The sequence below is a fragment of the Oculina patagonica genome, chromosome 2 (genome assembly GCF_052425735.1).
Source record: "Oculina patagonica isolate OP01 chromosome 2, crgOcupat, whole genome shotgun sequence".
Lineage (NCBI taxonomy): Eukaryota > Metazoa > Cnidaria > Anthozoa > Scleractinia > Oculinidae > Oculina > Oculina patagonica.
Window position 1 is genome coordinate 17,933,611 of NC_135759.1, and position 13,393 is coordinate 17,947,003.

Consider the following 13,393-nt stretch of genomic DNA (forward strand, 5'->3'; position numbering starts at 1 on the left):
AAACATGTACTTAGGGGGGGGGGGGTGATTTGACACGCAAGCACTCTTTATCTGGGATCATCCAAAAAATGGCTTCAAAGGGAATTGACTATAAACAAAGTGGTATTTATGCTGGTGGTTGATTGACAAGAAGCCCTGGCCTACCCTGTTACACAAATGTTCTCCCAATCGGTCAGTTAGCAGCACTCATGAAGTCTCAACTGAAGGCCTTGCTACCATTCAAGGGGACAATAGAACAAACAACAGGAACTGATATGCCCTTAGCCCAACAAACAACAGCAATTAATTGTTGCCCTAGAGGACCAGTAGAATTACAAGCCTGTGAGAGCTGTACGGTCTCCAGTTGGGCTTGTCATACAATTTGGGGGAGAAGGGCATGTCATACCCAAAGAGCATCCTTGTAGGGTGCTAGGCAAGGCCATTGTGTCAGTAACAGATATCAATCATGTCAAAAGTAAAAATTTATATACAAAATGTAATATCACTATGACAAGATCTTTTCACTGACAGTTTTTAATAATAAATTGCTACATAACCCATTACTCGCCTTTAAAAAGCTATGATTAAGAATTGCAACACTATATAAACACACTAGAATTGAACACTCTATGACCTAAAATTGCAAACTAAATCTTGCTTTTTGGTTAAATTATACAGCAAAAAACCTAGCATAAAACTTGCTTATACATTAAATTAATAGCTGTGTAAACAAATAAATTATTGCTACATGTTTAACATGTAGACAATCTGTATATTACATAATTAAGCATCACATGAAATTTTAAAAACTGTTAACTTCTATGCATGCATGCAGTACCAGTACCTTATATATTAATTAACAGGTTTAACTTTTCCTTTTTTGGAATAAATTGCCTTTTGATTGGATGAGAAAAGTTATCTAACCAAAATTTAATACTTCTCTTTTGTCCCAGGAACTCCAACTTTTCCCAAAGAGGGTATTATAACTTTAAACACAGCTATATTCTTTTCTGGATTGTAGCTACAGTAGGCTACAGTTCAAGTCCCAATATTTATAATACAATTTCAGTTGAACACCGCTAATTCGAACTCGGTTATTTTTGAATTCCCCGATATGTCGAACTAAAAACCATTTCCCTTGAATTTGCACTTCATTCATTTGGAGAAGCCACGAGCCAAGCGGCCCACACTGCCGGAGCTTATCCCGGTTTCCGTAGCATAAAGCGGCTAGGAATATTTGTATTCCCCCCTGAATGAGATGCCTAGTCCATTGTAGGGTTCCCCCCCCCCCCCCAGCATTATGTCGCCGGTACCCATTTACACACCTGGGTGGAGAGAGGCACTATGAGAGTAAAGTGTCTTGCCCAAGAACACAACACAAGTGACCCCGGCCGGGGCCCGAACTCGGACCGCTCGATCCAGAGTCCCGCGCACTGACCATTAGGCCACCGCGCCTCCCACTTCTTTCATTTACTATCGGCTATTTCGAAATCTTGTTATTTTGAACTATTTTTGGTTTCCCCTGACGATGAGGTTCAACTGTAATACCAGTGAGACTGATGGGACATCCATCAAATTTTACGATGCTATCTTGCTGACCTGTTGCAATATTAACTATCCTTCATTGAATATTGTCAGGTTGATCTAGTTCAATCCAAAGAAATTAGTTGACTGTGGATTAATGTATGGACGGATAGGAACTGTAATTCCATCCCATGTATCCATCTCATGTGAACGCTGATTGTAGATCACAAGTTGTTTCAAATCCAGATCAAGGTAAAACAATAATAAGTCCCCACACTGCCAGCTGCTGATTGTACTAACAATAGCAGATGAATTTGGGTAGAACTTGTTGCCGTCACTCCAACGCCAAGTGCGATGACCGTCAGTGACACCAACTTCAAAGAGTGTCGAGTCAGAAGATCGCCTAAGTTTGTTAGGTGCTAGAATTCGAACTTGCCAAGAATGCCATCCACGCCTGAACCAACACCCTGTCAGAGACTCCCGATCCTGGTCGTAAACCTCTGGTGGGAGAACAGCACAGTGAGGATCAAGAATATAGACAGAAGAATCCACTTTCCAGGGTATTGGCTCCTCTGAAATGTAATGCCCTGCCACTGAGACCTGTATGGTGTGGGTGCCAACGACACTGGGGCAATATGAGAAAGTGTGATGATCTGTTTTACTTCCCATGATGACATTCTTTAGCTCATTATCACCTGGAGGTTTGATCTGCACTTTCACCTGGTTTACTCCAACTTTGGTTGCCCTTGCCAAGCCATCCATTGCCATGACAACAAAGTATGACCTCTGTTGACACCTTGAAGTAAAGATCTCCCCAGTCTTTCCTCCAAGCATGCTGAGAACATACTGATCACCACCTTGATTGTCTTTGTCGCTAACACGGGCCATCTTGTCAACAATAGCATCAACCGCTAAAGATTTGTCGACTTCTATGCCAAAATTGCTAGTGCGGCATGGCTCCCACTGCAAAGCAATTTCATTAAAATCAGGAAGACCAGAAAACTGATTTTTCATGGTAATCAGTTCTACATCAGACATTTGACTCATAGCATGTTCAGTGTATTCTACGCCGCTCTTAATTTCCTCAAGAGCAAGGGCTAAGCTTTCCTTTTGAGTTTGCAGCTGTTGAACTTTCTTATCACGCAACACTGCAACATCTCTTTTCAGCTGAGTGCGTTTACGCTCCAAGGTTGCTATGTTTTGATCTATGAGGTAATCAATTTCTCTTTCTGCCTCTGAAGCCCTCATTTGCACTTGCTTCTTCATTTCTCCTACCCAGAAAATTGAGCCACGGAGACCAGATAGCTTCTGCTTGGTGTTATCGAGGCTGTCCTGGATAGCTTGCCGTTTCTTAGCACTGGCATTTTGAATGGAGAGGTACTTATGATTCCTGTGGCTTTCTCGTACAACACAGTTTCTACATACAATATCACTGCAAGTTTGACACAAGAATTTAGCGACCTCTGTGGGATGTTCTTTACAGCACGGAGGAACAGGATTATTTGCCATAATTTGTGTCTGGTTTTTACTGGTGTGTTGCTATAATTGTTTCATACTTCTTCACCCTTAAATGCAAATGTCAGTCACTCATCTCAACAGACCTGCCAAAATAAAAGATATTAAACTATGAGGTTAGTGGCATGCAATGACTGATGCAACTCTTCTTGATCTTGCAGAGCCAGCCTCGGGGTTAAGAAGGTGGGCTGGAAACTAAAATTGTGGACTAGCATAGTGTGGCAGCATTTGTGTGTGGTCAAGCAAAACTTAGGGATCCATTTGTTGATACTAAAGAGAATTTAGAGCCGGGTCTCCCTGAAGTTTATAGTTATTATTGTAGAAACTCAGCTGTGTTCTATTGAAATCCGCAATCTGATTTTCTCCCACTTTTTCTACTCGCCGATAGAAAACAGTCGCGCGCGCGTAGCTCTTTAAGCGGTGATTTTTCTTGATTTTTGTCTTCAAAGTGCACAAATACTGTAAGTTTTGGACTGCAGTCCTTTAGAGTTTCTACTAAAACAATTAGACTACTCGCCCTCGTTTTCTATGAGCGATAGTCAACTCGGCTGCAGCCGCGTTGACTATTTTAACAATAGAGTGTTTCTGTCGAGGAACTATCGGCTGATAGTTGCCCCGCGGAAATTTGATGTTCTTAAAACAATATTAGCCCGACGAAGAAAGATCAATGCATACTGCTAGTTCTAAGAACATGATGTCAAGAGGTAACGTATCAGACCCATTTCCAGCTGCAAACTTGTTTCACCACTAATCCGCGCGCACAAAAAAACGAGACGTTTTACAGGAAAAAAACTCAATTGAAAGCCGAAATTTAACAAACGAAACAAAACCAGAAAGAAACCCATAAATGCAGTGAATTTGATGGGATTTTTGTCTGCAGGCAGCTTGTTTACAAAAACAGTCACGGGCTGAAAGGCACTCTCGGCAAACCGAGCCACCAGGCTCATGTAATTCAGGCCTAGTGGCTAGCGACGATTTGTTGAACTAAAGCCAAGAAATTTGCAGGGCTCGTCGCCTGAAGTGTTATAATTATTAAATGGCTGGCCCTGGCCCTGAAATTATCCTGTCAAACTTGAATGCAGTTTAACTATAACCAGTACCATAACAAAACTCATTTGTTTTAGTCATATATAAGCTCAGTACATCTCCATTCATTATGCAGAACCTTCCCTTCGCCTTCAACATAAAACCAATTCAATATTATATTTAAACGTAGCATATATTATATTGGCCTAAATGTCAACAACATCACGCAACGTTGAAAGATATATCGTAGAATGTAGGTATCTTCATCTGCATGGAATAATAAAAGCCAAACAAGCTACAAAGTTAAGTTCCTCGTATCCAAAACTGAATAAAGCAAAAACGAAACAAATCGACGGGAATCATGCTCGATGCTTAAAAGCTGTTAAAAGATAACGATCAAACTTTTGATCACAACAAACATTTTACTGTAAAAGTCGTTCTGTCTATTCAGTATTGATGTCGGTTTAATAATTCCAGCGACATAATTCCAACATCATAGACTGTACTCTCAGTCGGCATTCTTGATGGTTGGCAATATGAAAGAAACCTCAAATGAAAGCGTTTTTTCTCGATGAAAACATTATTTAACACAAAAAACATCATATCCACTTCAGTTTGCCCTCCGGCAGACAAGAATGTGCAAGCAAAGCGAAACCAGACACAACAGAAAGTCTTACCCACAAGATATTTCAGAAGATCTTCTTTGCAAATTGTTGACTCGTGTTGATAGGGCTGAATCTTTCGTTTTCCCATTTAATAGGTCGATTCTTTGGTTGTGAATAACAGATTACTAGATTACTGGATTCAACGGTTGTTGTTCAGTTTCGGATCGATGACCACCAAAGTCGTTTGAGTCTGGGACCGAAATTCTAAATCGGAAGGCTCTTCGCTTTCTCTTTTCGATTGCTTTAGATTTACTCCATTTTATTTTAGTATGATGTAAATAGACCTTTGTCGCTCATTTTCGAATTACAATGATCTTCTGGTAAGCTAAAATCATAGAAGTCAAAAGCAAACGTACACAGAGCTATGTTGCCAATGAATTATTTTGTGGGAGTGTTGGGGGTGTGTTAGGGGTGCGTGACGTTCAATCAAACATAAAATGAAATTCGAATCTCGCAAATTGGGATACTTCCTCGTTCTTGTAACTTGGTCAAATTAATTATTTTCCTATGATCATTTTATTACAAACTACCAGTGGGTGCGATAAAAGCTAAAAAAGAAACAAAAATATCGCTACTGGATACAAGCAGCGAAGAACAGCCAGTGGAATATTGTGTTCAAACATTCGTAAATTTCAAAACGTTTTGCACGATCGACGCTTCTCTCGAACAAGCTAGAAATTCTACACTTCGTCTGTTTAGATAAAGCTATCGTACGTGTAAGCAGGAAAACTGGGAACCTTTCGTTCTGTGAATACTCATGATCACTTTTAAAATGCGTACGGCGAGAAATATATTCATAAATCGGCTTTTGATTAAGCTTATAAATGGAATTTAAATTAAGACGCCATGACACAGCGCATTTGAAATCGTTTCCCTCCAAAATTGCTAGATCAAATGCTTCTCTTGAGTCTTGAATGCATTGATTTTGTTTAGCATTTCAAAACGAAACCATGATCCCGGGCCATGATCGAACTAATTTTTACCAGGCGAAAATTTAAAAGGACAACAAACTGATGATATCAGATCACACGTTTAACAGAAACCCTTTGTATGCCTTCGTAGCCCGGAAGAACACGGCTGATCTCGAAGAAAATCAATAAGAGAAACACAGTTACTTACTTAATAGCACTGTTGGTGGAAATGGCTACGTTTCACGCAAATGCTGCTCTTTAAACTCTGACCAAACGCTGCTCAGATTGGTGATATATGACCGTACTTGTGGCCTTGGGCAGTTGGTGGTCAACACGAATAAAATTAGCTCTCGGTTGGAGGGGCTGGGACTGGATCGAGACATCAAGGAACCGTACAATGTGCATGTTCGTACATACCGTATTTACTCGAATAAGCGCCGCGGCGCTTATTAAATTTTTCGCGTCTCAAGTGCGGCGCTTATTCGAGGGCGGCGCTTATTTAAAATTTGGACGCCACAAAGAATCTTATCTTTTACAGTTATTGAAAAGAGCGTCTCTTGATCGTCAGTATTTGTCTCTTGCTGAGACAAAAGTGGCGCTAGCTGTCCTGGCAAAAGTTGGCGGCCTTCGCAACATTTACAGAACTACGTATTGTTAGAGTGTTGAATAGAAAAACTAATGGGAGAGCGATAAAACAATCACTCATAACTGCAAAACATCGCTTTTGATGCAAAGAAATGTTCAAGCTTGTCTTAGAGTTGCTTTGTAGTGCCGTTTTAAGTTAAACAAAATTCTTCAAATAAGCGCCGCATCGAGACTGCGGCGCTTATTCAGGGGCGGCGCTTATTAACTTTTTTGTCCAAAATGCGGCGCTTATTCGAGGGCGGCGGTTATTCGGGGGCGGCGCTTATTCGAGTAAATACGGTATACATATTTTTCTTCATAATAGGATCAGGAAAGGTTTAAAAAAAGAAACAGATCTAAGGGGTCATCCAAATGCAGAAGAGGCTGTCACCTTGCCTAAGGGGGGAGAGGGAGGGGTTGGTCCTCCTACCGGGCAATACCCTACCAGCACCAACCACACCTACCAACCTTACTGCCCACCTGTAGGCTTTGGTAGATTGTGCTCGAAAAAAAAGGATATTATGCTTTTAGCAGTGCTCATATTTTTAAGATATTATGCCAAAATTATGCTACTTTCTGGAAATTATGCTCTCTGTCGCCGAAATTATGCTACATAGATTTTAAGGAAAATAAAGATCACCAGTAGCTTAACTCTATCAATTTTAACTTTAATGAACTTTTATATAGTCCACCAGTCCACCTTACAGTCTTTAGCATCGCAAAATCGCATGTGCGCACCTCAAAAGCCAAATGACTAACAAATAAAATCCAAATCAACCGTTTCTGGGTTTTGAATCCGGGTTACTTGTATATACCGGTTTTAAACGCCCTCCAGGCAAATCACTCAGTTCAGTATTAAAACAACTACTCATTAATTTTTTTAAAAAAAATATAAAATAATTTTTTTTCACAAAAATTAAAAAATTAAAAATAAAACCCTCATATATGCACAGGGTGACCTTGACTCTGCCGGAGCATATTTGACCATGGGCCTTATCATCACAGAGTCAGACCTCAATATTTTCCAAAAACAATACAAAAACAAAATACAAACTGAATTATTCTAGAACTATGATGTTTTTTTTTTGTTTTCAACGCATAAAAGCTCGGATTATGCTGGCAGTGCTAAACTAAAATAAAAGCTTAAAATAATGCTCGTTTTGCTAAATTATGCTTAAAATTATGCTAGCACAATCTACCAAAGCCTACCCACCTGGCAGGACGGTCAGTGGAGCTTCCAACGAAATAGACAGGCCTGCCCCCTTAAAGCAAAGCATCCCTCCCTTATTCTTGTCCTCAGTCAGACGGGATTCCTTCCTTACCCCCTACATGAAGCGTTGGTCATGTCACGTTGTTGCGCTTTTATGAAGCCTGCGAGCAGGCTCTCCTATTTTCCGCGCGGTGAGCCTGCTCGCAAAAGGGAATATACATTTACCAACGGACAATGCAAAAAAGAATTTTACAATCACAAAGATGTTAGTTCTTTTATTCTGTTCGTACACCGTTGGTCTTTATAATTTGCTACAACTAATCCAACCAAAATTTTGTCAGAAAAGGTCAATGGAGCAATTCCGAATTAAAGCAGTCTTCCCTAATGAACGACGAGTAAGCTTATGGATCCGCTAATTTCTGGTACGGGTACAACGGAAAACGACTTTCACGAGAGATCGTGAAAGAAACTATTTCATAAAAATTTTCAGCATATTACACAACTTCACTTTTGCCTTCATAAATTTGTTATAAGTCTCAAATCATATTATTATTTCCTTCCCCAAAATACAGTTTAACTGAAGAGTTGCGCTTCTCAGACCGGGACATATCTATAATTCATGATTCCTGAATACGCATTTCATTATGAGTTAAAGATGGGACAGTTGCAGAAGGTGAAAAAGTCTATAAAAAGTTCCACATATCTCACATATCAATACATACATTTTACTTTATAAGGGCCCACTGAGTTGCAAATTTCAGAACAGTGGCCGGTTATGTTGTCCCGTTCAAGTGAAGTTGGGAGCTCTTTTCAAATATCCGCTTTGTTGAAGCACCTGCTAAATGCACACAAGTCTGAAGAAATACCGAGACAACGCACTGCAGCAACTCATTCATAAGTTAGTTTCTAAAAACCAGAAAGCTTAACTTTCCTTTCCGGTTGAGCCCCATAAAATTTTGGCCGTGACACTTCTTTTGTGGCCACTTAGGGTAAAGGTTTGATAAGGCACCTCGCACTTATATTATACTTGTATCCCGGGTTAACTTAATTTATAATTTGACTACTGATATGGAAAGAAATTAAAACGAAAGTATACAGACGAGTTCAACACTACGCGTTACAAATTTTACCTTCAATTTGTGGCGAAATTCAGTCGCTATTACTGCTAAAGTTGTCCGGCTTTGCCAGTTTGGCTTTTTGAAGTCCAACTGAAAATGAACGGAATCCGCACTCGTGGATTTTTTTTTATGATTATTATCATTTGCGGGCGGTGGTCGGTTAATTGGAAAAACCGTAAACAACGTAACATGCTGGGATTGTTAACCGGATTAGCTTGTTTTGTATGTAGTCACTGTGTGATATATTTTTAATGACCTTGCGATAGGAACAGGTGAATACGGACTGTAAGCGACTGCGGAGTTAATTAAAAATAAAACAATATCAAAAGCAGACAGATTCACAGCTAAGGTTTGCCGCTTTGTTAGATTTTTTGCCGAAATTATGATTGAAAGTTGTCATGATTCTGTTTTAATACTAATATACTGGAATGACGTTCTGACATTGATGTCTGCCTATAGTCCATGAGCCAATTCGTAAAAAGTGGCTGGAAAAGCAATTTCGTAGCACCCCCAACCGAACAAAGTTTCCTTGGTACCAAATTAAAGCTAAGGGCCTTGTGTTTTATATTCAACTTGTTTCCAGCCGCGAAAATGGAGCTTAAAAGAAAAAACGAGAGGATTTTATCAGGGTGTGGGTGGGGATAACTTTAGAACATTCAGGTCGGTATATTATAACAAGGCCCATATCTCCCACCTCATTACACCAAACTTTACTAAACTTGGAGGGATTAAACAATCGATCATACTCTTTAACATAAGATGCTTTGTAATTAACTAATTGTCACCATAGAGACGGTTGCTAAGGCCTATATAATAAAACGATGACACTTCAAATCCTGAGTTTCAGAATGAAAGTTAAATGGTCACGCTTTTAATAAAAGTTGTTATAGCGCAATGAAAGCTATAATTGGAAGAAATGTACAAACTTAACTTCTCCCCGAGTTAAAAATCCCTCAGTTAGCAAATATTTCCTTGCATTTTGAGACATTTAGTACCTTAGCAACCATTTGTTTACATGTAGACTTTTGAACAGCTGGGACGTAAAAGTAGTACGATGAGCTGAAATATAGCAGTATTTCAAAAATTATTGCTGTTTGGGTGATCAGTGGTCATAATAAGAAATAAAAATATGGTTGTATCTTACCTTTAAAATGTTAAAATTAAATTTTCGGCAACGTTTCTGTTGCCTTCTTCAGAATGATATTACTATAAAAAGAATAAATTTGAAAGTTTAAAACTTCTGACGGTCCCTAAGGGATACAATTAGTGGCAAATACGCTTTAGGGAAAGGCTATCGTTCATTAACAGCTTCGGTGTTTACAGTGGAATGCAAAGATTTTAAAAATAAGCTTTTGTTTCGGCTGCAAACGCCTCGTTCCAGTATTTCTACAAAGTTTGGATGAATGTCATGTCCAGTGGTCTCCGAGTGCTGTTTTATGGCAGACTTGATTTTTAACTTGATTTTTAACCTTGTAATTAGTTTTATTTGAGGACCTCTCTGAAAACGACGTGATGTGAGGGGAGCCTCCTCTTGAAAGTTTATTTTATTCTTTTTAGACTCATTATTGCCTCGAGTGCCAGGGTAGTGCTCTGCCCCTCGAGAGTTCCAGGATATTTGACTTTCACCAATATATACAAAAGGACACGATTTGCATTCCACTTTATATACGATGCCAGTAACTTGGTTGTCATGTGGCTGTTCCTTGGGTTTTCTGAGAACATCACCAAAATCAAAAAGCGTTCTCTGGTAAAATATTTTAAAAAATTATGAGCTTTCGACAGCCAGACTGCTGTCTTCGACGGATAACTTCACTTCATTTTTATCAGTCGAAGACAGCAGTCTGGCTGTCGAAAGCTCATAATTCTTTAAAATATTTTACCAGAGAACGCTTTTTTATCTTCTTACAATGAATCCTGGTATCGGATCCTCAATATTTTTATCACCAAAATCAGCCAATTCGCTGATTTTGTAACCAATCGCCCGATTAAAAAAGTAAAACGAGAGCATGATCTTCAAAACTCATTTTTCATGGGTGACTGTCGAGTATAGTAAAATGTTATATTGTATATTATAACAGAGAATTACGATTGCAAAAGTTCCCAATGATTTTTTTTTACATTATTCTGTATCTGTGGTTTCTGTGGTTGGTACGTATACTAATTATCAATACTATTATTATGTAATTATCTAATGAGATTATTAATCGGGCGTGGCCGATTTATAGTTTACCCTTTGGTCGTCCTAGAGCATAGTCTCCTGGCGCGGCCAAAAAGACGGAGATAGCTTGGGGTTGCTACAAAACCGCTACGGGTGACGCATACCGCAATGGTTTTCATTTTAGTTTTGACAGGAAATCGTTGCAGGCACACTTGGTCGACTTTTGGGTTAATGTGTAATCAGGTTGTGTTTTTTTGCTTCGGCGGAAGGACAGAGAAAAAAGCTTACGGGGCAAAGTACAGTATGGGGCCCAGTTCTCGGCCACTTTTGACGTAAACTTGTATTTCTTACCTCAGAAGAACCGCAGGAACTTGAAATTTCTCCCAGAGCTAGCTACATTATTCAGCTTTTTGGTGTAAAGCTATCGACCGGTCAAAAATTAATTTGCCCGAGCAATAATAAAAATAAAAGCTCCATTTGTGGGCCCAGTTCTCGGCCACCTTGGCCCAGTTCTCGGCCACTTTTGACGTAAACTTGTATTTCTTACCTCAGAAGAACCGCAGGAACTTGAAATTTCTCCCAGAGCTAGCTACATTATTCAGCTTTTTGGTGTAAAGCTATCGACCGGTCAAAAATTAATTTGCCCGAGCAATAATAAAAATAAAAGCTCCATTTGTGGGCCCAGTTCTCGGCCACCTTGGCCCAGTTCTCGGCCACTAAAAAGCTTGTGCGTAATTATCTGTAAAAAAATGCTCAATTAATTTTCACAGTCATAAAATCACTCTGTAAACCTATTTATACTATATCGATCCCAAATTATTTTTATGATGCTTTGTTTTACTTTAGAAAAGAAGGATTTTAACGCGCCTAGTTGCCTATGTGCAGGTTCTGGCAAAACCGCATTGTGTGACCCGTGCATTTAGATGGTTTATTTTGCAGTGAAAAGGTCTTGAAAGATTTAGGTGTTGTAGAAATAATAGACAAGACAAGAGTCAGCTCAAAACTTAGAGATAAGATTGAACTTTATTTTTAAAACATTTATTTCTTTCATTCTGGCAGCAGCAGATGAAATTATATTAAAAACCAAGCGCTAAGCTGTGATAGCGAGCATGGTGGCCGAGAACTGGCAAATACGCAAACGTCGCAAGAAAAAATTTCGAAGTAAATTAAGACCAAAAAATACAACGGTTCAACGAAAAGTTAACTAAAGCAGAAAGCTGAATTATTCTACGTTTCACATGCCAAAAATTAGCTCGTATGGTGGGGGCTTTTGGATAAAATACGAATTTAACTACATCCATGAATTTGGAGCCGTAAACAAACAAATTTTTCGGGAATGCAAATTCACCCACCTCCGCGTAAACTCGACGTGTGAGCTTTCTATATCGAATTGAACGATCAAACTCAAGATACTTAAAGCACATGAATCAGTCTATCGTTTGAAGGAAATACCTTTTTCTTTTGATTCAACTGGAGTGTGAAAAAACGCGTTAAACACAAAGTGGCCGAGAACTGGACCCGGCCGAGAACTGGGCCCCATACTGTACTGATATTCACCATTGTGAAATTGCACTTACTTTGACAAGTTAAAGTTATTTTTGTAAATGAAAAAGGTAACGTCATTGATGTCACGCAGTGTTTTTTTTTAGCAAACTAGATGGTTTGCTGGTTTCTGACTATGAATGGGGGTGTGATCTTGCGGTATATTTTTTGAGCCTGACTCCGCCGTAAAACTTTTTTTTTATTTAGCAAGAACTGTGTCGATTTTCATTTCTGAACAATTGGTCGTCAAGTCGTTTGTCACAAAGAGTAGAATGTTTGTACAGCATGTATTGGAATTATTTTAGATTTGGTTAGTAAGACGCTTCTGAAGACCTGAGCAAAACATTGGGAATGTACAGTATTAATAGGAACTTGAATGGAATTTTTCACAAGTTGGATAAAGGTATCAACTGAAAAAAATGGACTTCAAAATGAGAACTTGGATTTTGTTGTAATTAAATTTTATCGCGGATTGGATGCATAATATCACGGCTTTGAAAGTCTTCAAATAATTAGAAAGGTTCCTTTCTTCCTTTTGATCTTATTGTTATTTTCATGTATTGATTATTCGAAAGTGGTTTTCGTTGATACGAAAAAAAAAACGGGTTTTCACTGAATTGCTTGAAGTATTTTTAGACGTGATAATATTGGCTTAATCAAATTACATTGTGCACGAAATATTTGTTATTTTTTGTCTTGAAACTTTGAGGAAATTGAAATTTTTGTTTGACAGTAGTGTATGAAAGGCATTTTATAGAACTGAATAAAAAATAAGAAACATTGATAAAGGTTATTTCAAAGATTTATTTTGCCTGATTTTGAAGGGTTTCAGGAGTTTTAAAGAGTGCTGGTAAACGGCTGTATGTTGTTTGTGATTACGGATCTTATTTAGTTTCGAACGCTCTAATTTTTGAAAGGTTAAAACAGGTTAAAACCGGGCGGTTTCATGAGTTTTTTGGGTAGAAAGGTACGGTGGTGGTCAAAAAAAAATGTTTAGAAAGGAATGACTGTAGTAGCACGTAAGTCGGAGGTTTGCGTGAGTCACGGGGTATAGTATGCGTGAGCTGGATTTTCGGCGTCATAACGGCATGTTTTGTTTACTGAAAGATACACTCGACGTT

General features: G+C 38.8%; 2 protein-coding genes across 3 annotated transcripts in view; one reads left to right on the forward strand and one right to left on the reverse strand.

Annotated features, from left to right (window-relative positions):
• Positions 1–7,554, forward strand: part of LOC144643301 (uncharacterized) — a 203,599-nt gene extending 196,045 nt beyond the window's left edge. The window contains exon 8 of the mRNA XM_078502505.1: positions 7,545–7,554. The gene's annotated coding sequence lies outside the window, so the exon portion shown is untranslated. The remainder of the gene's footprint in view (positions 1–7,544) is intronic.
• Positions 31–6,011, reverse strand: LOC144643324 (E3 ubiquitin-protein ligase TRIM45-like). Of its 2 annotated transcripts, none has more exons than XM_078502531.1 (2): positions 5,829–6,011; positions 31–3,104 (listed from the first exon to the last, which is right to left on the reverse strand). In XM_078502531.1, exon 2 carries the CDS (start codon positions 3,010–3,012, stop codon positions 1,624–1,626), a length of 1,389 nt encoding a protein of 462 aa, XP_078358657.1. In that variant the 5' UTR covers positions 3,013–3,104; positions 5,829–6,011; the 3' UTR covers positions 31–1,623. The 2 variants fall into 2 exon arrangements, with proteins under 2 accessions (XP_078358657.1, XP_078358659.1); XM_078502533.1 differs by lacking the exon at positions 5,829–6,011 and adding an exon at positions 4,722–4,842.
• Positions 7,555–13,393: the final 5,839 nt, after the last annotated feature.